This window comes from Lutjanus erythropterus, chromosome 6 (genome assembly GCF_056507025.1).
Source record: "Lutjanus erythropterus isolate fLutEry1 chromosome 6, fLutEry1.hap2, whole genome shotgun sequence".
Lineage (NCBI taxonomy): Eukaryota > Metazoa > Chordata > Actinopteri > Lutjaniformes > Lutjanidae > Lutjanus > Lutjanus erythropterus.
The window spans coordinates 14,048,354-14,074,416 of NC_139322.1; the positions used below are offsets into that span (position 1 = coordinate 14,048,354).

General features: G+C 39.8%; 3 protein-coding genes across 6 annotated transcripts; all 3 read left to right on the plus strand.

The window, feature by feature from the left end:
* The first annotated feature begins 81 nt into the window (after positions 1-81).
* lsm14b (LSM family member 14B) lies at positions 82-4,374 on the plus strand. 2 transcript variants are annotated; one of them, XM_084720706.1, is made up of 8 exons: positions 82-283; positions 763-926; positions 2,190-2,319; positions 2,452-2,631; positions 2,814-2,900; positions 3,016-3,177; positions 3,383-3,512; positions 3,638-4,374. In XM_084720706.1, the coding sequence occupies exons 1-8, from the start codon at positions 163-165 to the stop codon at positions 3,795-3,797; spliced, it is 1,134 nt and encodes a 377-aa protein (XP_084576832.1). In that variant the 5' UTR covers positions 82-162; the 3' UTR covers positions 3,798-4,374. The 2 variants fall into 2 exon arrangements, with proteins under 2 accessions (XP_084576832.1, XP_084576833.1); XM_084720707.1 differs by having other exon boundaries at positions 92-283; positions 2,437-2,631.
* A 1,731-nt stretch (positions 4,375-6,105) lies between these two features.
* LOC146324999 (calcium-responsive transactivator-like) lies at positions 6,106-16,001 on the plus strand. 3 transcript variants are annotated; one of them, XM_084720708.1, is made up of 11 exons: positions 6,106-6,244; positions 7,029-7,105; positions 7,200-7,284; positions 8,274-8,406; positions 8,855-9,109; positions 10,377-10,541; positions 14,031-14,132; positions 14,659-14,751; positions 14,922-15,041; positions 15,124-15,251; positions 15,944-16,001. In XM_084720708.1, exons 1-11 carry the CDS (start codon positions 6,176-6,178, stop codon positions 15,968-15,970), a joined length of 1,254 nt encoding a protein of 417 aa, XP_084576834.1. In that variant the 5' UTR covers positions 6,106-6,175; the 3' UTR covers positions 15,971-16,001. The 3 variants fall into 3 exon arrangements, with proteins under 3 accessions (XP_084576834.1, XP_084576835.1, XP_084576836.1); XM_084720709.1 differs by lacking the exon at positions 14,031-14,132; XM_084720710.1 differs by lacking the exon at positions 8,855-9,109.
* Positions 16,002-19,659: 3,658 nt separating this feature from the next.
* Positions 19,660-24,200, plus strand: mtg2 (mitochondrial ribosome-associated GTPase 2). Its single transcript, XM_084719980.1, has 6 exons — positions 19,660-20,141; positions 21,778-21,925; positions 22,213-22,328; positions 22,439-22,657; positions 22,743-22,881; positions 23,742-24,200. The coding sequence occupies exons 1-6, from the start codon at positions 19,899-19,901 to the stop codon at positions 24,122-24,124; spliced, it is 1,248 nt and encodes a 415-aa protein (XP_084576106.1). The 5' UTR covers positions 19,660-19,898; the 3' UTR covers positions 24,125-24,200.
* The last annotated feature ends 1,863 nt before the right edge of the window (positions 24,201-26,063 follow it).

Sequence of the window (26,063 nt, forward strand, 5' to 3'; positions counted from 1 at the left end):
CTCATTGCCAGGTGCGTTAAAGCCTCAATCAGTGGGCGAGGTTTCAAGTCATGTGAGGACGCTTATAAATTGTCTCTGGTCACTTCATGGCTGAATGCTGGTGGTACCTGTTGTGAGCTGTGCTGGAGATTTAGTTGCAGTTTCCCTGGATGTTATTTAGCCATGAGTTCAGCAAGGCCGTACATTGGCTGTAAAATAGGGTTAATTTCCAAAGCCCAGAATCGTTATGAGGGGATTTTGTATACGATTGATAAAGTGAACTCCACAGTAGTGCTGGCAAAAGGTGAGTGTTGTAGGCCCATGCTGGACAGTAGGGCTGAGCGATTTCGAAACAATATCTAATTGTGATGCTTTTGGTCTATTGCAATTATTTGCAATATTAGAAGGCACGATCATTTTTACATCATATTCTCATTTTCATTAAATCATTATGTTTTGACTTTTGCAGGGATCTTTATGCAACAAAGATGTTTTACATCCATAGAATGTGAAGTGTAGACCAGGACATCTCTGTAGCAAGACAGTATTTTAATTTAAAATGGTGTTTTGACAAACATTTTTAATAAATATTGCACCTGTGACTTGAAAATTGCAATGAGCCATTTTGCGATTTTTGATAAAAATTTAAATTAGGTGTTCAGCCCTACTTGACAGCCTGTCAGTATGTTCAAAAAGAGGTCTATGCTTATTGCAGAGTTCATTTTAGATGTAAAATGATGGTAGCACATTGTGACTTTATCAAACATTTTCTCTCAACTATAGTCAAGTGTTTTGGAACGGAGGGACGACCCACTGACAGACCAACGCCACCCAAAGATGATGTCTACGAGTACATCACTTTCCGGGGAAGTGATATTAAGGATATCGCACTGTGTGAACCTCCAAGGTCTCACCACGGTCTACCCCCGGACCCTGCAATAGTACAGGTATACAAAAGGGGGAGAGTGGGGACAAAAGGATAGAGGGTACAGTTGAAACACAGACTTTTATCTCTCCTAACAGTTAAGTTAGGACCATGCTTTGAAGTCCAGACAAAGTACACCACCTCATTGAGTCTGCAGCTGAAAATCACCAGTAGAAAAGAAGAACGTAAATGTGTATCATCTGTTAGACGTATCAGTGAATGTTTAATTTATCATGTTGCTGTCTTCGATGCCGGCCAGGGTAACACTGACCGAGACAGGGAGGGATGTATGTAACATGGTGCTACTTTTATCTAGCCATTATTAAACCCTAACCCTGGGCATCATTAAACCATTATGAAACCCTAACCCTGGGCATTTCCTGCTCTTTATATTTGCACGAAATGCCCAGGGTTAGGGTGAGGTAGACCAACAGAGGCCTCATTAGTACAGATGTATATGCTCAAGCAGCGGTTTCCAACCTTTTTTCCTTGACGAACCCCCTACTTCCACTAAAAGTTAAGTTCCCCCCCCCCCCCCCACACACACACACAAATACAAAAAATGTTAATAATTCTAAAGATTCATTCAGTCTTTTTTTTTAATAGGATAAGCTTAGAATTTTTTCTTTGAACATCCCAACAGAGTCGGCTTATGTCAAATCTAATTTTGACAACATCAGAACAGATAAAGCCGTAGGGACCCCCGGTGGTTTTTGCCACCACATGAGGGGTGCCTGGAACCCAGGTTGGAAACAAAGAGGTGATTATGCATCAAGTTGAATTTGATGTATTGGACTAATTTTCATGCAGTTGCAACATTAAGATGATAAATTTGAGAGTAATGGGGTCATTTGCTTGGTAGGACTAACTGAGGCATTAATGAGTGTTATGTGCCAGAAATATTAAGTATTTACTTGTTTTGTGGTTGATTTATCCACCTGTTGCTTTCATCGTCCTTCCGTCCACCTGTGTTACTTTTGTTCCAACAGAGAGGAACAAAATGTAGCAATCCACAACATCAAATTCTAGTCTGATTGCATCCAACTCGTTTGTCCAAAATTTGAAGATGGTTGCTATTGATAGAGGGCATGTGTATGTTGCTTACAATAAAATACGGCAAATCTAAATAAATGCATTTTTGTGTAATGAGGGGAATACAAAAGTCATATTTTTTTCCCCTGCTCTGCCCAACTGCATGGCTCACACTTCACAGTAGAGAACCGAAAAGTGGACACAGTATACCATAGATAATGTCAGTTAAATTGTTTTAATGTCTTTCGTCCAGTCATCCAGTGCAGGCCCTTCAGGCATCTACCCAGCTCGTGGACCATTTAGCCCCCTTAGGATGCCCGCCTACAACCAGCTTGCTGCCAGTTCTCTACTTAATCAACAGTATGCTGCAGCCCTTGGCCTTGGTAAGTCAATGAATGCAAATGTATTCCCAGTAAACCAACCAGAAACCCTGAGTGTAGCTGAATACTTTTAAGTTTGCGGTTAAAGTGCTACAGTATTGGGTTGTGATCTTCATACAGGGCCTGTGCTCCCAGGCTTGCATGTCAGAAGGGGCCCCATGGTGGAAAAGGCCGTTCAAACGCTCCATGTGGACAGATCAAGGCAGAGGAGAGGTTCGACTGAATCCCAGGAGCAGGAGCCACGGTGGGAGAGGAGGAGGCCCCTGAGGACCAGAGGAGAGGGTTTCCAGACCAGAAGGGGCACCGGAGCCACCAGTAAGCAGACAGAATTGTAACGGTGAAAGGCAAATAAAATGTCCACTAACTAACCTAAAACTGAATAACGAGTTGTTTAACGGTTTTGAGACAATGTTAAGGCATGTAGGAATTGTAAAAGTGTGTCTGTGCAATTGAGGGCAATCTTAAAAGAAAGTGTAAATGTTGTTTTTAAATTTTAGGGAAGTCAGGTCCAGGCATGCCCAGTGCTCAGCAGGAAACTCGGCAGCAGAATAATGAAAACAAGCCTCCACCAAGAAGAAGACAAGGTAATTTTGAAATACATGTTTGTAAAGAGTGCAAATATGGACACAAATAACAAAAGAAAGTCCTGGTAACATTTGATGCGATTTTTTTTTTTCGTTTGTTTGTTTTTTGTTTTAGGAGCACGGAGGCGCAGGAACCGCAGTAGAGGCCAACTGATGGTGGCTACTGTTCCAGCTGCCACCCTAAAGTTTGACACTGACTTTGATTTTGATTCCTCAAATGCCCAGTTTCTTAAGGAGGAGCTGGAGAGGGAGGTGCAGGACAGAATGAACGTGAAAGGTTGGTTCATCAGCTCAAGTGACCACAAATGCATCACTGCATCGCACCTTGTTTTACACTGATTTTTGACACTGCAGGAAACACTACTATAGGTAGGAATAATATGTCCGTAATTCTGTTAGCCATCTTGACCCACATTCTCACATAGCTTGGTCTTCAAATGCATTTCCTTCCAAATTTTTAGAGTATATGTGTCTGTCTGCAGATGGAAATCCTGAAGTAGAAGAGAAAGAAAAAGAGGAATTGCACTCAGAGGATGATCATATTGGACCAAAATGCTACTACAACAAAGCAAAATCTTTCTTTGACAACATCTCATCTGATAAGAAGTTCAGGTAAACTGGTGGCCTTTTTATCCTCGATATTTAGACACTAGTTTTTCCTGTATGTATGTAACTGTGGCATGATGTAGAACCCATATGTCGAGCAAAACACTTGTGCCTCTTTTTGTGTTGACCAGACTAACATGGGCGGAGGAGAGGAAACGCAATCTGGAGACCTTTGGGGTCCCTGGGCGGTTCTTGAGGGGCCAAGGCTTCAGAGGTAGATACACTGGACAAAGAGGACGGGGTGCTGCTCAGATGCTGTCTTCTTACAGAACCAGGAGTGGACAGCAGTAAAGGTCAGAGTTTGATACTGAGGCACTAAAACAACCCATTCCTCCAGTGGTTGGTTGGTTCCTCTCTGTATAACACATGGGACTGTGTTATAACCTCTACCATGAGCAAAAGCAGCTCTGTTAGCACAGTATGAAGAATCTTTTCTTGTTTTTTCTTTTTCCCTGAGATGGTTATCCTCCCTTTATATTGCTGTGATTGTATTTTTATTTGTTCTATTTTGTGATTTGACTATTTTGAATATAGATGGCTCACTTCCCACTGTATGAGAATGTTTGCCAGAGGAGTTTTTTCCTTGTTTTTCAATTAAATAGGAAGTGATTGTTTAAGTTTGTTTTTTCTGCTTCTTGGAAGGGTTTCACTCCTAAAATGTGCTTGTTTAAGGTATCTAGCTTTGCCTCTTGTGAGTACTTATCCTAATTTGTTGTTTTTTCATTAGCAAGTGTTGTAAACTATAAATAGTGTTAACATAAATTGAACTAAACTTAAATGTATTTAAAGTTTAAAACTAGTATATTGCTTTATTCTGTCATTTTGAAGCAACAAGTGACACTAATGTAAATAAACTGGGAAATGCTGACACACTTGTCTGATGCTTTCTGAAGGTACTTGATGTTATATAGTCATCATGAGTTAGTGGCATGGATTCTGGGACAGTATCAGTATTTGAGGGACATTAAGGTTCCTTCTTTGTCCTTAATAATGAAGAGGGTTTTGTGCTGTAAACATTTTCTAATATGCACAAAATCACAAGCAACCCATAATGTGAAATCTGAGACCTCCCTGTAACTGGACTAAAAATACAGAGGCTCTGTTGAAAGGTCAGATGATTTTCTCAGACTTAAATGTTTCAAAGTCTGCAGAACCATGTTGCAAATGTTTATCACTTGGTGGTGGCCAATGCCATCTTCTATGCTGAAGTGTGCTGGGCCGGCAGGGTGAAGGCAGCTGATGCTAACAGACCGAATAAAGTCACCAAGAAAGCTGTTTCTGTGCTGGGAGTGGAGCTGGAGTCTTAGAGAGTGTTAGAGAAGAGGATACTGAGGAAACGTCAGCATTATAGATAATGCCTCCCATCTCCTGCACCGCACAATGGAGTAATATCAGAGCACCTTTGGCCACAGACAGCTGAGGTGCACCACAGGAGGTCTTTTTTATCTATGGCCATTAAACTGTAAAAGTCCTCTCTAGGGGAGGATATACTAGTATTGACGATAACTGTGCTGTTTAAACAGTTAAATATTGACATGTTAATACACAGAATATGATAAATTGTAAATAAATTACTGCCCTCTAAACATATTGCAAGCCCTTAATCAACAGTTATGGTTTCAGACTCTCTCCACCTCCTTACATTCACATAAAAGCAAAATTCATGTGCCAAAAAAAGACCCAAACAAGATGAATTTTACCGATAGCTTTTTTTTTCTTTTTACATTTCCTATAGGTATCAACATTGTTATCATGAATTCTTTTGGCTACGATAATCGTGTGGTGAAAATCTGGCTTTGTTACCACCCTACTCCTTCCTCTTCCCCATATTATCTACATTTTTACCTTTTTCAACATCATGTGCAATACTACTTTTCAGTATCTGTCATATTACATTCATTATGTGCAATACTGCACTCAATTTCATTATGTGCAACATCACTTTCAGTTTCATGTGCAATATAGCTTTTACCTTTATTTTTTAATGTCACTGCCAATATTGCTTTCAGTATCACTGCCATTACTACTTTTCTTTTAGTTTTATAGTTATTAATCTATTGATTAGCCCTATGTTACAGTTTGTTTGTTTGTTTTAGCAGGCTCTGGCACAAGTTTTTCCTTCGGGATTAATTACATTCAATCTCATTTCGTCTTAAAATGCTCTGCAGATTTCAGGTGAATGGCGATATTGTAACAGAAAGACATAGGACTATGGTTTAATAATGTGGTGTTCAGTTTTTTTCTGAAGGTGCTAAAAAAAACTTAACTGCCACTCTTCACAATTGCGAGTGTGGCACGAACAATGTGGACTGATTGGCTCTCATGAATCAAAGGAGAGCCCGTCTACAGTGAGGGAAAGTGGTAGGCTACTCACTGCCCGGGTTATACCAAAAACTGAGGGAGAGACATTTTCTTTTATCATGTAACAGGTAATTGTCTTTGCCGTTATTTGCATTCAGACCATCAATAATGCATTCAGGATAATCATATGCTTGATTACATCCAGAGAAATCCAGTGTCTTCCTTTTTTTTCTTCGTGATAAGACAGAGATGAGATTATCAATACCCCCGTTTCCTGGCAGTGGACAACTATGTAACCAAATAGAGGGCTGCGCTCAAGATAATAAATATTAGAATAAAAGAAGCGCTTTTATTTCCCATATGACAAAATGTCGGTGGCGTTTTCCTCGGCGCGCCCCAGGAGTAAAGGGGAGGTGACACAGCAAACCATTCAAAAGGTAAAAAAAAATCTGGACGGGTCGCGGCGCTTCTTGCGATTCAGTATTCTGGTCTGCTGGATGGGAGTGTGCGTCTCTGTCCGCCGACAGCGCAGGGAAAGTATCCTGTGGTGAATATCACAAGAAATGGCAACTGGTATTGTAACGGTACAGTCAGCTGAAGGTGCGAACCAAACAAAGCGGTGATGACGGTGATGAAGGCGACCGCTTTACGGGCTGCAGCTGTTTGCATCCGATGCTGTTATTCTCGCCGCCGTTTCCTCACGAACGATGCTTGTTTTTTTTTTATGTGTGAAATGTTTAGATTCTGTGACTTGTTTCCAAGAATTTAAAAAGCGTGGCACATTTGCTGGGTTTTATTAGTTAAAAGTGTCAGTTTCTCATCCGACCCTTTAGGTTTGAATGGTTGTTATCTGTGATGCAAACACAGAAGCGTCCTCTGAGGAGGCATGGTAGTAGAAGGATGGAGGGAAACTGATGCTCCACACTGCTTTTATCCTTGACTGAACCGTTTATACGGATGTCTCTGGTAAAAACGCACTACCCATCCTAGAGACAAGGACTTTCAAACGATGTCCTAAATAAAGACACTGCTGTTTCATTTGGCTCCATTATGAAAAAAGGAAGAAAAAAAAAACTGACCCAGAAAAATTCTTGCTAGGCTGGTTGAAGTTCTGAGAATCCAGGACAACATCACTGCAATGTCTTAATAGGGCATATTTCAGTGCATAATTTACCATGCACCATGACTTGTACACTGAAACAGTTTTGTTGTCTCCAAAAGATGCTGGATGAAAATCATCATTTAATACAATGTATAATGGACTACCAAAGCAAAGGCAAGACAGCTGAATGCACACAGTAAGTGTTATATTTTGTATATTCCTCATAAATGTCATATCCTGGTAAAAGTAAGTAATTAAAGCTATGACTCATTTTGTTTTTATTTTGACAGGTATCAGCAGATCCTGCACAGAAATCTTGTTTACCTGGCCACAATAGCAGATTCAAATCAGAACATGCAGTCACTACTGCCTGCAGTGAGTACTTCATGAGGTCTCAGGATCAAGTAACACAGTAGATTTCCTATCTTTAACCCCATGCCATTCTGCTCCTGTCACCCCATCACTTTCCTCGCCTTCTCTCCCTTTATAATGGAACAGTTCACCCCAATATCAAAAATACATATTTTGTCCCTTACCTGTGGTGCTATTTATCTAGATCTAGATCAGTGGCGCACTCAGGCTGTCTGAGGGGCAGGGGCAAAAAAAAAAAAGGCACCAGGTGTATGTGTTGGGGCGCCAGAATGTCAAGAGTTGTGATGCATTTTATCACATTTTGTTTCCTGGAAGCGCACTCTAGAGTGAACTTTATCGTATTCTATCCACTAGAAGTGCACTCTAGAGGGGACTTAATTACATTTCCTTCACTGGAATGGCACTTCATTACATTTTGTCTGCTGGAAGAGCACTTAAGAGGGCACTTTACCACATTTTCTCCACCACAAGGGCACTCTAGAGGGCACTTTAGCATGTTTTGTCCAGACCCGGTTCTATGTGGGCGCAAAAGCATGTATTGCACCCTTAATTGAAATTGTAATAATAAATGCCAAGCGCAAGGTAGTCGGCCACGCATCTGTTGTGTCTGCAACTGTCCATTTGGGGCAAACAGACTGTGTGTTTCCATGTGTTCCAAAACTCTGCAACACACACCAAAGTTGGATAATTAGTGCTACAGGTGAGATATATTTTTGATTTTAGGGTGAACTGTCCCTTTAAAGCAAATATTTATAATAAATATATTTCATGAACACAATCTTTGGGTAGACTAAACTCATTTTATATGGCACAGAAGTAAACATTAACCTCTCATGTAATTTATCCACTGATAAATCTATAGAATAAACAAAAATATAACAATTTAGAAGGCAATATAGATATCAATATGAAATGCATGAGGACATCAAGGACAGCAGTTATGACACATTGAATTATAGTTTTAACTGATTAGCTATATTTTTACTTTCTAGCCTCCCACTGCCAACATGTCCATGGGTCCTGGAGGGATGGGCCAGAGTGGGGGACACGCTCCAAGCAACCTCAATGACAACATGGCACCAGGATTGCCGCCCACATCAATGATGCAGAGCCAAATGAGCAACGGTGAGATTTTAACACAAATGTGCATTTTTTTTTCCAGATCATCTCTGAACTTCATTTTCCACACAAACCCAGACTTGGTGTGCACACATACAGGTCCATCTTGCTGTTGGTCCCCTGTCTTGAGTGCTCGTCTGATCCTGACTTTGCTGCATGTTTGTCTTGTCTGTCACAGCATCTCTCTTCTGCAGTGTTTTGTTGCCTGCAAGAATCTGTGTTCTCAAGTTCAGCTAATGGTCTGATAATCAGAGTCATTTGCTGCTATAGCAACATTTGCTTTCTTTATTTTTCAATTTAATTTTACACACATCATTAACACTCACCACTCAATCCTTCTACCACCACACAAGCTTCCTGTAAAGATGAACTGAATGTGGGTCCATGATTTACATGCTATGACACCACATGGAAACGTGTGCTGGCTGCTCTGACTGTGCGTGTGTGTCATCAGGCCCCAGCCATGCCCCCATGCAGCAGCAGTCTGGTCAGGTGCAGTCGGCTATTCCCTCCGCATCCCTCAGCCTGCCAGCCAGCAGCTACAGCAGCTCGGCCTCAGCCTCCGGCTACAGCCACGCTGCGCCCTCCTCCCAGGGCAGCATGATTCAGGGCCCTGGGCCTGGATATGGCTCTTCTTCCTCTTCTTCCTCCACATCCTCATCCTCCTCCTCCTCCTCCCGCAGCAACCTCAACATGCAGTCCAACCAAGGTGAGCCAGGTATAGAGGAGCCTAATCATCAGGAATTGGTCCATTTTTGTGGGAGAGAATACTTTCAGGGTTATGACTTGAACCTACCAAAACACATAGAACTTGATTATCATAAACTGTACTCTTAAAGGGATAGTTCAGGTTATTTGAATTGGGGTAATGTGAGGTACTTATCCATAGTTGGTGTATTACTTACGTGATGGTGGTTGACATGCCTCCAGTCTGGAGAAGCAGCAGCTGATAAATTTATTCAAGATAATGGTGAATTTCCTGCTAGCTGTTTAGCTAGCTGTTGCTATAACATCTGGGAAAACACAGTATATCAGCTGTCCAACAGCAAGGTAAAACAGTGAAAGTATTCTAAATACAGCTATTGATTTTTAAGTGGCTAAAATGCTGTATATTTTGCTGCTGACCCTGTTCACAGCAGTACATTGCTTAGCTTCCTACACCAGTACTCCTGTTGCTTCTGCAAACTGGGGACATGCTACACACGATCCACTGCTGGTAACACACTGACTATGGATACGTACCTCATACAACCGCACTTCAAAAAATCCAAACTATCCCTTTAAGATGCCAGCTGCCTGATTTGCTTTTATTTTGTTACTTGGGTATGATGTACAATTTGGCACTACGAGAAAGGGAGTGTTGAAAGTAATACATTTTTCAGTGTTCAGGGTGAGGTAGAAACCATATGCTAACAGCTGGGTGATATCTGAAATACCTATACTCTGAATGTGTTCATGACAAACACCCCCCTTGATCTTGCTTAAAACATTTGCTCACATGCATATCTACACTCATCAATCTATAAATTCCCAAACACATTCAGTTCATCAGAGAGGTGTCCTGCCTCCTCCCTTCTTCCGTCTTCTCCAGGCTTTACCTCCTTTTAATCTCTGACTCCTGAGATGCAGCCCTCCTCTCCCTGGATGCCCATGTGTATTTACTGTACCTCTGTTTATGCACTGACTTCACTGGCTTTGTTTGCATTTAAACCCCAGAGCAGCATCTTGAAAGCATCTCTTCAAAGAGATTTTTCTTTAAAAGACCCCTGACTGCTGTGGAACCCTTTTGGCTTTATCCTGTTCCTGTTCCCCTTATTGCCGTGGACTTTCTGCATTTGTTTGTTGAACTATGCACATTTCTGCCAGAAGAGTGCTTGTGTATGATATTGAATGTTTATGCTGACATGTGCATATAGTTTATCTGTGTATATTAATGTATGAGATCTTTTCCTCCCATAATCCCACCTCTTTCCCAGTCTCTATGATGCACCAACAGTCTGCCACTCCACACTACTCCTCAGCCCAGGCTGGGGGGCAGCACTATCAGGGACAGCAGGCCATGGGCATGATGGGTCAGGGCAGTCAAGGAAACAGTATGATGTCTCAAAGGCCCATGGGATCCTACCGCTCCTCACAGCAAGGTAGGTGGTAAGACTTCTATATACTAGTTTGGCATGGCAGTGGGCTCAGTGAGGTTGTGTGTTTGTGTTTGAGTGCTTAAGTACATAGATGGATGTGGGCAGAAGGCGATTTGTTAATGTTTACCTCAGGAGATGGACCCAGTTTGTTTCGTTCACCCGCTACTAGCAAACTGAGTCATAGACGACTCTTTTGGTTCTGTAGACCCGCACCTCTACCTGGCCCTGTAAGCTACACTACATTTTAAAGGTAGAATCTGCAGCCTTGCTTGAAATGCACCATTCAAAGAGAGACATGGAGTGTAACTTAGGAGGGCGAGGGCTGCTAGCGAGTACAGTGTGGTGAATCAGAGAAATTAATGCCAAACAAGATGAAGCCCAGAAGCCTCTAGAACAAGAGAAAATAAGGAAATGCAGGTGGACGACAGGGTGTTTGCAGAGGATACAGCCACTGCCACACACCTCTCATGGGTCACAAGGATTTTGTCAATATAGATCTGTACATTTTATAATATACAGTTGTGTTTAGGAAAATGTAGCATATTGTGCCTTTAAATTATGTTGAACAGCACAAGCTAGAAGATGATTTCTTTATTGTATGTAAGAGGCTGCTTTCAGTAAATGTCTCCATGTGCGCAGTAATACTGGAACTGCACTGCAACAAATGTCATTAATATTTAAGCAGAAAACTAAAAGTTAAAACAGGATAGTTGAAACAGAATTAGATAATCAAAGTTGCACTGCTGTGCCTTGTGCGTAAACATAGTGTCTCACTTACTGGAAAGACACACCCGCACCTCTACTGGTCCCTGTAGGCTATACAACCTTTTAAATTGTCGAGCTTTCCAAATTATTTCTTTATTGTGTTTTGTATTGATGACTGAGTATTTTCTTTAAGTATTTACTTTAGTGATTAGAGAGGCTGCTTTCAGTTTCTTTTCTATGCAAGCAGTAATGTCACTGCAGCAAATATTAATATGTAGGCAGAAAAACTAAAAACTATAGTTGCAATTTTAAGGGCAGAGGAAACTCCCCAGAGGAACCAGAATTAGATTATTAAAGTTGCACAGGTGAAATGTGACTTCAGCAAATATCGTGAGATATTTAAGTGGCAAAACTAAAAATTGTAGTTAAAAACTTGACAGAACAGAAGAAACCCTCCAAAGGAAACAGAATTGAATAATGGAAGAAGTTGCGCTGCTGTGCCCCATACGTAAATTTGCGCATGCAGTCTCTCTCTCTCTCTCTCTCTCTCTCTCTGTCTCTCTCTCTCTCGGGAGACGCACCCTATTTTCTGCAACACTTTCACTGTTAATCAGAATGTTAATTTTTGTGACCCAGATCAGCTGCAGTGCTTGTGGTTGTAACTGTGGTCTGCACATCACTACTCTATACTCACTCTCTGCTACTAGGGTATAAAGAGAGGGGAGATGCATTTAGCTCTTTTTGCTAACACAGGGGATGGCATCACCACTCATCCTCCCTCAGATCACCTACTGGATGTGTGACTAGAGTTCAGAACTGTTGGTTAACAGGTTTCTATTAAAGTGTGGCTCTGGATGCCAGTCTGACAGTTTCCAGATACAGTAGATGGAAATGCTAAGTTTGCTCTCAAAGTATTAGTGCCTGCACGGTGTTAGTTTCTGTCATCAAAGATTCATAAAGTAAGAGTGAAATTGAAAGTTTGCAAATGAGTCTGACCAGTTGCCTTCCTGCAACTTTAAGAAGCAGACTGGAGATGTATCGCTTGTGTCACATTAGGTTTCCGTCTCTGTAAATCACTTGACTTGTGCTGTGTCAGCATGTGTCTAATAATAGCTCCAGCCTGTCCTGTTACGTCTTTTGAAGGGTGTGGACGAGGCACGTAGTAACTCAGATATATATAAAGGATGGGATACTGTTTCCAGGGCAACAGGCCATGGTTGTAAGACCTCATTTACCCTGGTAGACAGTTATCCTTGCATGACTAGGAGAAGTATTTCCATATTAAGCTGTGTTATGGGGTTGTTGTGTCCATCGTGAAGCTGACTCGCTTATCAGCCATTGGTTGTGGGGCTGTTGCTAAGGCTATTCTATCAACTGTGGCTTCTTGTTCAAATTGGGAACTATCAAATGTCTTGCTTTGTTGCAGAAGTCAAGATGAAAATGATTTTATGCTGCAGCTCATCTCTATATTTGGAAACTTTTAGGTCAATTGCAGTTTGTAAAGGAGATTAGACTGCGCATGGCTCTTCTGTGTATCTTCCGGCAAGTTTTTGTTCTACTGGTTTTCTGAGTTTGTCGGACAAAACTGAAAGGGAAAGGGAAGGAGTGGAATCTGGAGTTTCTGCACACCACCACCAAGCAGAGATCAGATTCTCCCTGATAACTGGCTTTCTCTAATCCTCATTTTCTCCACAAAAATAACATCTTATGTAATTTGTCATGGAATTATTCATTGTAATTGCTTCACTTTAATTAGTGTTTCCAAAATTTGGGTTGGCCCGAAATAGCTTCCTTCATACAGTCTAGACCTGCTTTATACAAAAAGTGCCCTGAGATAACTTCTGTTATATTTTGACATCGTATAAATAAAATGATTTTACCTGACTTATTATTATTTCAACCCATAGGAAATAATTACTAGTACATACGTTGTCAGTTGTCATATTAATTCACTCTGTTCATAATTCTTCATAATAGCCTTGTGCCTACAAACCCCAATTCCAAAAAAATTGAGATGCTGTGTAAAACATAAAGAAAAATAGAATGCTATGATTTGCAAATCTATTTAGACTTGTATTCAATTGAATACAGCAAAGACAAGATCTTTAATGTTCAAACTGATAAACCTAATTGTTTGTCATAAAAATACATTCATTCTGAATCCATATTTCAAATTGTTTTTAGAAATCATGCATGTTGTGTCCTCCATCATAGCTAACTTTTGCGTCAGCGAAGGCTCCATTAATGCTGAAAGGTACATGCAGGTTTTGGAGCAACATACACGGCCATCCAGATGTCTTTTTCAGGGACGCCTGCCTGCACTCCAGATCTGTTTCTCTTGAAGATCTGTGGCACGTTATGAGACACAAATTATGACATCAGAGACTGAACAGAACTGTTGAGCTACTGAGGTCGTATCAAGCAAGAATGGGAAAGAATTTCAATTTCAAAACTCAACAATTAGAGTCCTCAGTTCGTCTGTTTTCAGTTGAATATGAGTTGAAAAGGATTTGCAAATCATTGCATTATGTCTTACACAACGTCTCAACTTTTTTGAAATAGAGGTTTGTAAATGATGACTTAAAACAGAGCCATCTGTAATGTCGTCTCTTACAATCCTTTATTTTTGTCTTTCATTATTCTTAATACAGACAGACAGACTGCACACACACCCCTTCAGATTGCCTAAATTGCCCTGGTCTCCTGGCACAGCCCTTTAGTTTCCAACTCAGCGGCAAATTGGTCCAACCAACTGTTTAACCAATCGTGGTGTCGCCTGTCTTGCAGGATCTTCACAGCAGTACATGGGACAAGACGAGTTCTACGGAGAGCAGTATGGACACACTCAGAGCTCCAGCGAGCCCATAAACCAGCAGTATTACCCTGATGGTAATCATGCACATCCAGAAACTTCATACACACAGCTCTCAAGCACACAAACCCCCATTATAGGACACGCCACTTCCTTTTAGCGCTATAATCCCACAGGCCTGAGTCAGATTTACTACAGTGCTGAAGCTTCAGCTCTTCCTCCCAGTCATCGTCTTTTCCCTTTATTGTGGGAGATGAAAAGTATTGGAAGAAAATTTCAAAAGACTGACACTGGTCTCAATTCTGTTTCCTCCCAGTGTGTCTGTGTCCATACTGTCCCCTTTGGTGTGCCGAAATTTCAGATTTCAGAAAGTGCTTATAGCAGTGTGTTGAGGAACGAGCGCAAACCTCCTCCAGGGTGTTTCTTTGTGCATAATATTGAAGTGAGAAGCCTTGAAAATGTTGTTTGTGCTTGTCATTTTGTCATTGCACATGTATAATGAATGCTTTGGCTTCAAACTGAATAATAATTCCTCCTCTGTATGTAAGTGGGTTTTGCTTTTGCAGAGGAGTTTTTGCATGTGTTGAATCGTGTCCTCTGCAGGTCATGGAGAGTACACGTATCAACAGTCTTCATACGGTGAGCAAGGCTACGACAGGTCCTTTGATGAATCTTCACAGCACTACTATGAAGGAGGTAATAGTGAGTCATGTTGTCATTTTAAAGCTTCTATTTTATTTCCTGCAGCCTCAGTTTGTCCTAATGCGTCCAACCATGACTGCAGTTGGTCTAAATGTGCCCAACCAAAACTGCAGTAAAGTGCTACCTCATATAAGTGAAATGTGTACCTGTGTGTGCACCTCCAGGTAACTCTCAGTACAGTCAGCAGCAGGCCCAGTATCAGCAGGGATCTGGCCAGCAGCAGCCGTTCAGCCAGCAGCAGTACTCGTCTCAACAAGGCTACAGTGGACAGCCACAGGGATATGGTGAGAATAACCCACACGACCTATGTGCTTTCACAGAAACGCGCACGAAACAAATGAACTAAATATAAACCGTCTGCTGCAGGTCCTGGCCAGGGTGGATCCTCCCAGTATTCTCAGTATCAACAGGGTCAAAGCCAACAGTACGGCTCCTACCGCTCCTCCCAGGGAGGCCCTGGAGGACAGACACAGAGGCCCTACGCCTACGAACAGGTACATCAAATTAGATCATACTTTTGTGGATCTCTCTGATTCCCTGAAAGTGGTTTTGCAACACTGATTTATTTACCCCATTTAATATATTAGAAAGTGTGTATGTAATCCTTAGGATTACTTTGGAAGTCTTTTTATATGGGTATATAATGCACTAGGAGTAAATACATTTCTATTTTCCATCATAGACTATAGAACTAAACTATTTCATTTCTATTGTCTTCCTCTGAGTAGCCAGGGGAAATACAAGATGAAGATTTTTTTTCACCGAACACTATCTTTTGGCCAAAAAAATAGCTAAAGTCTAGTCTGGTGAGACAACATGGGCATTTTCATGTTCAAGCCAAATTAATTTAAAAGCAATTGTTACAAATTACAATTTTTTTTTTTTTTACCTTGGTCAACAATTTTCTTTTCTCAGTGTAGCTTGAGGCATAAATGCACAAAGACCTATTTAGTCTCCCAGAGCACCTAAACCCTTCGATTGTAATAAATCATAATCTCGAACATTGTTCCTGCTCATTCAAATACATCTCTCATATGATTAAGTATAAAGCATCAGGAAAGCTGACACATGTAGGAATATCTGGGTAACTTAAAAAGATACTTTTGTACTGTGTGTCTGTCTCTCTGGTAATATGAATGTATGAAATAGAGTCTAATCTGTTCATGTAAAACATTTAACATTTCAGGGTCAGTATGGAAACTATCAGCAATAAGCTACTGCTTTCCTGATGGAGGAAAATGAAAGGAACAGTGATCAGCTGCCTCAGCTGTGGAGTAGAAGATCTGGCTGCATCAGATTTATTATCCTCACATTAATCATCATTCTAGCTACAGTAAGAATAATTAATCTAGTCATATGTGACGCTTTCCTCATCTGTTTTGCTGGCTACAGGGGATGAAGTGCTACTGGCCACCCTACCGAAAGTCAGGATGCTTGTTCATCAAGAGAGTTAATGTAAAACCTCCCATATGGATTAAATAGGGCACTAAAAAGGAACAGTAAAGTTGTTAGATGAGCTTAAACAAATTGCCTGTATCCTTCTCTTTATTTTCTGTCTTTGCCTTTCACTTGTCTCTATCCCATCCCCTGCTTTTAAAGTTTATTTTATTTTACAAGCTTCCTTTTTTTATTCTTCTTTTTTGGTGCACAGAGCAGGTCAGTGGTCTGTGAGACTTTGGCTATAAAAAGCAAATTAGCCACGAAGGAAATGTTCCTTGATATTTATTTAATAGACTCTTGCTTTCATTCCTAGCTGAGACACTGTTATATCTCACGATAAGGGAAATTAATTTTATGAAGGTGAAAACGTTGGTCCTTAAACCTGACTTGATCAGGGGGTTTGTCTGTGTTAGTCAAACTGTGACGTGTTGCTGTGTGGTCTAACATTATGTGTTTTCACTCTCTACATTCTGTATGTCTTACTGAGCTAATAGACACAATAGATAGCTGACCGATCCAGACTTAAAAGTGTATATCATTGTCCATGATAATTATACATCGTGGTAGTATTTTTTACACTATATTTTCAGTGGCATTGCTCTGCACAGACATATTGTGAACTGTGTAGAGTTAAAGGGATTGTTTGCATTATTTGACGTGGGGGTGTATAAGGCATTATTGAGTCAATAGTCACTGTATTTCCTACAGCTCATGGCGGTCAGTATGCCCCCCTGTAAGGAGAAGTATGGACAGGAACACCAACAAAAGGTATTTTAACCACTTGAAAAAGATACACCCAACAAAACTTAATATCAGTTTAAGTTAAAGCTTTATTAAGAATATTTTCACTTGTCTGTAAGCCACATATTGTTCTCTCCAAACCAACCAAACTCCACAGGTAAAATAAGTAATTTAACTTCACAAAAACCAAGAGTTGCTGGTCTGCCACTGCCCTGATCTGTTTATTCGATTTTGACATCGTGTGACTTTGGTGAATCCGATCTACCAAAGTTAAATAATAACACAAACAAAGTAATGGATTGACCTAACAAGTAAGTAAGTAACTCCCACGTTCTGTGAGGTAAAATGGCTGATTTTGCATATGGAGTTTGGCTGGTTTGGAGAAAGCAATATATTTAACTTGTACAAACAGCAGTTTCTGGTCAGAAAAAAGGCTGTGTGGCACCAAAGTAAAGTGATGAAAATATTCTAAATATAGCATACACTTGAACTGAAATTGATTTTTTGGTTAAAATACCTTTTGTTGCTGACCCTCTTCACACCATAACTTCTGTGCTGGTGCCCCTCTCTGCTTTTCCACACTGGGGGAATGCCGACTGGCATCTACTGTGGGTAATACACTGACTCTCAATAAATACTTCATACAATCCCTCTTCAAATAATCTGAACTATCCCTTTAAGAGGGGTCACACCACTCGGATGCCATTCAGTAATGATTTTCCATGAAAACATATCGCCACTTTATCCGCACTTTATTTTACAGTGACAGTGTATGTATTGTCTGATATTTTGTATTGTTGTGCAATTCAGGCCGTTTTTAAGAAATTATTCTCAAAAAGCCAAAGTAACACAGGAACAGAGCAGTAACGGGTCCTGCACCTCTACTTCAATAAGTGCAATACACTGAGTCAGTCATGTTGAGGTTGGTTCTTATGGTGAACTCATGTTGTATATCATTATTTGTAGTTTGGCAAAGACTAGGGCTGGTTTGTCTAATGTTACTAAATGTTATGTTGCAGGTCGCAACTGACATGTCATATTTAAGAAAATTATTTTCTGTATTTATGTGACTTATGGACAGATTATGTGAAGCCTTTTGTCACAAACATAAAGCTACAACTTCTGTATTATTTTTAAGTGAAAACTTGTACCGTCATATTTTGTATTAGATGAAGAAAATAATGTTTAAAATAAGACAAGATTTAGAGAAGTGTACATGTCATACAAGCACACTTGCCTTATTTTACATAATTATTCATGTTATTTCATTATCTATCTATCTATCTATCTATCTATCTATCTATCTATCTATCTATCTATCTATCTGATTACAAAATGGGCATATACTATGTTATTTATTTATTTATTTATTTATTTATTTATTTATTTATTTATTTTAAGAAGTCAGACTACACTTCTGGTCATTTCACTAATCACTAATGTTTCTGACAGTTTGAGCAGTAATAACGATTATTGGTGTGACTGTGAGGGTCCAGCTTTGCAGTATATATACTCTGTCGTGACTCCACTTGTCTCAGAGGGGTTAGGTAACTCAATAGTTGCAGTCATGTTTGCAGGGTTAATCAAGGATACGAGATATGTGGCTGTCAAACAGCTAAATAACTATGTACCACTCAACAGTGACAATCACAGGATTCTCTATACTACATTGAATTTGTATCAGTGTTTCATTTTACTGTGAACTGAACATGTATGGCACGTCTTTTCCAGTTCTATGTAGTGTGTCATCATCACTGATGCGGGTGGTACACCTTGTGTGTGTGTGTGTGTGTGTGTGTGTGTGTGTGTGTGTGTGTGTGTGTGCGTGCGTGCGTGCGTGCGTGCGCGTGCGTGCGTGTGTGTGTGTGCGCGGCCGTGTTTGCATGTATGTAAGAGAGAGAGTGTGTCAAGTTTGATGTGCATAATCCAAATATGAATGTTATCTACTTATCTATTGTAAGACTACATTGCCTGATCTTTTCTGCTGTCTTTTGTTACTGTTTGTTATATAAAAATAAACTGACATTCACCTTTTGTATGTCTGTATTTTGTGCATTTATTACACACATCATAATAATGATATTATTAATATAATTATACTTTTAGTATTAGTTATAGTTTGGACAACTTGTGTACTAGAATATTGACCATATTTAAGATAAGATAAATTGTATTTATGCCACACAGGGAAAGTTTCTAGTTGTAGTAGCTCAAGGATCAAAAGTAGAGGTGAAAAAAGTGATAAATAAAAATAATAAAATAAAAATGTTTAAAAAACTATGTACAAAACTGTATACAATATTCATATTTAATTGTTTCTCCAAATTTTCCTGCAAGTTTATATAGGTTGTAGCTAGGAAATTTGCATTTTTGTCAGACTGTCCAAAAAATATGCCACAAAACAAACATCTGTTTTTTTTAATTAACCTTTCTAGACTCATAGAAGTGTTCAAATTCTATTGCATTCGGCCTATTATAGACATGGGCAAATTAATTAAAATATTTATTCAGACTGTTATTTAACAGGTCTTAGCTCACAGTCCTTAAATCATTGGTGCTTTATTTAATTTAACTGAATTTTCTTTTCTTTTATTTTGCCGTCTGGACAAAAGAAAATACATTCCAGGACACTAGATGGCGGTAGAGGACCAAAAGCGCACCAGTGACAACACCAAATTACAAATCGCGCTTGTAAATTGTCCCTTCACGGGTTCCGTAATGTTAGGGATAAGCGTGGGGTATTTAGAAATGTGTTATGAGAAGAATCGTACAAGAAATGTATGATCTTATCGAATTATCATTATAGTTTTACAAGCTGCTTATTAGTTTTTTTGTCGACAAAATCCCCTTTCACTCGTTACCAGTGATGTGTATTGAGACAAACGGTCGAAGTGACATTGTCAAGCCGTCGTTACTTTCAGAGTCATAACTAGCTTAATGCCTGTTTGTTGAACGTCATAATGTTGACGACGTTGTCGAGAGTTAAAAGTCCTCGGTGGCTGTCTCCGGACATACTGCTAGGATACATGTTAGGACAGGAGGTCAGAAGAAACGACCTGAGCTTCGTCAGTCACAGTTGTCCTCAGGTATCAGCAGCATGGAGGCAGAAAGTCACCGGTGGAGTCAGAGATGTCAGCACCTGCTCCTCACTGTGTGCCAAAGTCCGAGGAAACCACAAGAAGGAAATGTCTGAGAAGAAGCTGGTAGGTTGTGTTTGAGCTACTGTGTGTGTTATCAATATTTCCCAACCCGTTATCCCCGCCTGAACTAGTTATACCAGGGATATAAACACAGATAAGTGAAAGGTAAAGAAAAACTTTATCATGGCTCTTTCTCTTTGGTTTTCAGCTTTTTGTTTGTAACATGCTAAATGTGGGGCCATATCGAAACAGTGCTTGGGAAAAGTCTGCAAAGTAAGAATGGAGTCGGTGTGTGTGTGTGCAGTCTCCCCAGAAAATAAAATGTTTATCCCTCAAATTGCCATGAAAACAGGCTGCCTGTCAAGTCTTCATGTAGGTGGATCCTTTGCCTAGTTTGTCTTCTTATAAACTGTTCAACATGCGATCTTGATCTTGCAGTCTTTTTGTGTATTTAAGAGGAGATGGAACTTTTCTATTTTAAAATCCATAAAAATACACCACAGGAATATCCACTATCCAGTCTTTCATCTGTCCAATAGAGCTGCAACAAGTAGACCTAATCAATTCATCAATAACTTGATTAAAAAAGGTTGCCAACTGTTTTGATGAATGATTAATTATTTGCAATTTTTTAAGCAAGAATTTCAAACATTTGCTGGTTTCAGCTTCTTAGATGTGAGAATTTGCTGCTTTTCCTTGTCATTGTTTGTTGCATTCATACTGTGTAACGTGTTGCTATAAATATCCTGTGTAAAATTGTAAAAGTAACCTGTATTCCTGATTTAATTCATCACCAGTGCCTACATCTTAAAGGAACAGTTCACCCCAAAATCAAGAATACACATTTTATCTTGACATGCAGTGGTATTTATTCAACTAGATTATTTTGGTGTCAGTTGCCAAGTTTTGGAGATATCGGCCATAGAGATTTCTGCCTTTTCTTGAATATAATGGAACTAAATGTCACTTGTCATGCTCTAAGCACCAAAACATTTATTTGAATAATTCAACAGCATTGTCTCTTTCCAGAAATCAAGACTGAAATGACCCATATATTCAAGATAATCCACAGGCTTTGTTGAGAGCAGTTTCATGGAGGAACTACTTTCTTCTGGTTGATCCTACTGCAGAAAGAAAGTAGTTCCTACATGAAACTGTTGACAACAAGGTCTGTGGAATTGAGTGACTGGATCATGGTTTTTGGAAAGAGACATTTCTGGTGAGTTTGTTTGATGTAATGTTTTGGCCCCACAATCCATGCCATGTAGTGTCATTATATCAGAGACAAGACAGACATCTGGACAGTAAATATCTCCACATTTCAGCAACAATCTAGATGGATAAATAGCACTACAGGCCAGAGAAAGAATATGTATTTTTGATTTTAGGTCGAACTGTCAATTGTTCAATTCTCCATGAATGTATTCCTAAAAAAATTATCAAGTATCATGTTTGTAGCATACATATTTGAACATTATTCCTTCATAATATGTCTCTGAGGAATGTACCACTGGGAAATTTATCTACAGCACATTTTTTGTAGTATACCCCTTGTTAAAGAATTAGAAACAACAGTTTCTTTTTGTATAATTCATCCTGGTGTTATTGATCGTAAGATTCCATATGTCTCTTAAACTATCTATGTTGCTTGAAGCATGGATGAGCCAAATGTCTAATTATTTCTTGATTTGGCCCATAGACCCGTCACTTTGTAGACCATCGCCATGTGAAGCTGGTTGCTGGGTCAGGTGGTAAAGGAGTCTGCAGCTTTCACAGCGAGCCCCGAAAAGAGTGGGGTGGACCAGATGGTGGGAATGGAGGTGATGGAGGAAGCATTATTATCAAGGGTAAGTTTAGTGTCCGTCTGTTTCAGGGAATGTGTACTGACATTAGTCTGTTTGCCATGTATATTCTGCACTTTCTATTTACATTAATTATGTCAAAATTCAGGACCACCCTACTGGCTGTAATGTAATTAGACTTTGGCTAGAAACATAAATAATTAAGTTTTTCATTTATCAAGAATTGGTTATTAAGGGGTGCAATGTCAACACAGTCTCTGCCAGAGCTCGATCCATTCTGTGTCATGCCAGAACTTACTTCCCATCTATATTCCTTATTTGTGTGCTTTCAGCTGACCGGTTTGTGAAATCATTGGCACAAGTAGTTCCAGTTTACAAGGGAGAAAATGGGCAACCAGGAGGCAGCAAGAACTGTTACGGCAAGAATGGCAGCCCAACTTATATTCGTGTGAGTCCATGCATTTTATCATACATGACATGTAATCTATGAACACATTTGTCATGTTTCTACCCTCAAACTACTGCCTAACCTTGTCTTTGATGTGCTTCTATTTAAAGGTACCATTAGGCACTGTGGTGAAGGAACAGGGAAAGACCGTAGTGGACCTGTCTGAGCATGGCCAGGAGTATCTGGCAGTATTTGGAGGGGCTGGCGGGAAGGGGAATCGATTCTTTCTGACCAATGAGAACCGTGCCCCAATGACAGCAACCCCAGGAATGGAGGGCCAGGAGCGGGTTCTTCAGCTGGAGCTCCGCACCATGGCCCATGCTGGACTGGTGAGAAGAAGCTGCTTGTGTTTGAAAACAACATTTCTTTTCTGCACCACATATAATAATGACCTAATTGCCTTTATTCCGTCAGGTGGGGTTTCCTAATGCTGGGAAATCATCTTTATTGAGAGCCATCTCCAACGCCAGGCCTGCTGTGGCTGCTTACCCTTTCACAACACTCAACCCACATGTAGGAATCATACAGTACAGGGATCATGAACAAGTTGCAGGTATTTGATTTTAAGCAAACAATTAAACGGATAGTTTAGATTATTTGAAGTGGGGTTGTATGAGGTGCTTATCAATAGTTAATGTATTAACTACAGTAAATGGTGGTCACCATCAGGAGTCCCAGTGTAGGAAGCTGAGCAGTATACCGCTGTGGACAGTGGTCAGTAGCAAAACATATTTTAGGCACAAAAAAAATCTATATCAATTTAAGTGCATGCTATTTTTACCTTGCTGTCAGACCTTTTCTGGTGGGAAACCACTGTTATATATAGGAGTTGCTGGTCTACTGCTGCCTTCATTGGTTAGCTTGCTTGTGTTATTGTGTGATTTTGGAATTTTAAAAGGTTAGTGTGGATTCACTGAAGTCACAAGTACAGGTACAAGTACAGATACTTGTGCAAAGAAGACTATTAAAAGTAGAAGTATATACTCAACCTCTCTACGCAAGCAAAAGTGAAAAAGTGCAGACTGAAATGTACTCACAGTATAAAAGTAAAGGTAGAAGGACATTTCTGTGCAAAATGAACTGAACTTCACCCTTTCTTGAGTTGAGGTTCTCTCTCTCTTAGGTAAAGTGGTAAAAATAATCTGAATATAACATACAATTAAACTGACTATATTTTAGATGGCTTTTTAGGTGGCTAGCATTACATTGCTTAGCTTCTGTGCTAGCAGTCATTGCTTCTCCAAACTGGGGAGCTTGACCACTGGTATCTACTGTAGGTAAAACATCGACTATCAACACGTACCTCACAGAACTCACTTGAAATAAGTGGAACTATCCCTTTAATATTTTATAGATTTATCATTTTACTTTTGTCTATAGCTTATCTGTTCCACTTTTACCCTCGTTGTGCAGTTGCTGACATCCCAGGCATCATTCGAGGAGCCCATCTGAATAGAGGCCTTGGCATCTCTTTCCTGCGTCACATAGAGCGCTGTCGTTTCCTCCTCTTTGTTCTGGACCTGTCGACTCCGGAGCCCTGGACCCAGCTCCAGCACTTACGTTATGAACTGGACCAGTATGAGCCCGGTCTGTCCCAGCGGCCTCAGGTCATCGTAGCCAACAAAATGGACCTACCAGAGGCCCGGGACAAGCTAGAGAGTCTAAAGAGCCTTGTCACCCAGCGGGTCATCCCTGTGTCGGCTCTCACTGGACAGAACACAGAGGAGCTCATCCTCCACCTCAGAGAGCTGTATGACGGCTACCTGCAAGCAGAGACCACACCCACCAGGTGGTAGTAAAATTATTATGTATTTATACTGGAAGATATAGAGTGTATTTAAATTGCTTAATAAATATATAAACAAAACTAAATTCAATGTTTGTGTTTTTTTTTAACTAATGACTTGTAGCATATTGCATATTCAATAATTTTGGGATTTTTCTAAACGTTTTGCTACACAACATGTACAGATTTTGAGACAGGTGACATTACATGTTTAGACAATACACTTAAATTAAATGTTAGGATTAACAAATACCTGTCTTGGGTCAACCAGTTAAGACAAATGAATCATGAAAATTTAGCCTGTTAAAGGATATTTGAATACATAAAGATACTAAGAAGACTCCTGATTGACTGGGAAAACACCATAATTTGATATTTTACTGACTGACAAATGAATGAATAAAAGATGTATACAGTATAAAAGAATGCAAGTTTTCAATGCTGCTTCTAAGTTTTGCTTTATGTTATGTGTTTTGATAAATTGTTTTTTAGGATCACAACTATAGCTTGGTCAAGAGAACAAACAAATTCCCTAATTAACCAGCAGAGGGCATGTGTCACATAATTTTAAATAAATAACATTTTTGATTGAGCCTTTTAGTAAATAAAGGTCTGTACTGTCCAAATGATGACATTGGCGGGGTTATTATGTCCCTTATTAAGAAATCATGCTTATTTGGCGATATATGAGACACTGAAACACTGGAAATTAATGCAGCAAGCTGGAAGATAAACAAAACAGAAGCAAACTGATGGTTCATTGACTGTAACTTTAGACGTGTGGTGTTTTGTTTGAGGCTGAAAAACATCAGGAGCAGGGTGAGACACAACTGCCCCCCTTGACCCCATTTCACTGTTGACTCTGCGCGACAGACTTCAGATGTTTACTAGTTACTGTTGCTGCTTCTAATTTAATTCTCAGCCTAAGAAGCATTCTAAGCACAATGACTCAGATGTTACTGGTTGATTTGCCAGCGGATATTAATTAATGTGTGTTTAATTTGTGAAAATGCTTCTCGTGTGTTGTATTTATGTAGCAAAAAAAATGTAAAATCTAAATTTGTTTTTTAAGAGGACCACTTTGGGCAAAGACGCTCTGGATTTTGATGTCGTACTACGCAGTAATCCTGCACTCAAGATAAACTGCAGAATAACAAGTGGATTTCCCAATCAGCAAATGAATACTATGAGCTTTGTACGGCGTTCTTGCTAAAACTAGAATCAAACAACTGAAGGAAGAGATGATTGTTATATTAGAACAGATGGAGGAGTCGAGACAGATAAAGGGAAGTTGTTGCCCTTGAGACAATCTGCAGGGAAGATTCATGAAAATGAACATTTGAGAAGAAATCGGCCTGAACTGCTCTACAGTTATACTTAAGCAGGATGAGCAGTGGAAACCAGCCACTGTGCTGATCCTGGGTCCTTTTGAAGGATGGACTATGTCAGCCTTCTTCTGTGGGCCTGACGTTATGGAGGCTGCTGTGTTACGTATTTTCACATATTTTTTTTACCTTACATGACTAATGTAAGTTAGCTTTCGCTGTTGTTTTGACAAGTGCTGTGCTTTGTTCTTTACACATAAAACTGCAATAGGATGCAATTTACACTTGAGAGAACTTCATGTTTATGATTTTGTTTAGCTTGTTTTTTGTAGTGCGGTTTATTATTATGAAGTCTACTTGCTCCCTCTCTTCACAGCTCAGCATGTGAGAGGAATGAATAAAAAAAAAAAGAGTGAGAAATGGGCCTGAATCCCATGGGACTACCTTTGTCTGTATTTTTGTCTGCAAGAAGTATGGACTGTCATATGGTAAATGTATCTGTGGAGTCTATACTCACTTGGATGTCATTATCACTTCTCTTAACACATTCAGTTGTCACTAGCCATTGTGCATTTTGTAAATAAAACCTACTGACATTTTTAAGGCAGAACACAGATGATTTCA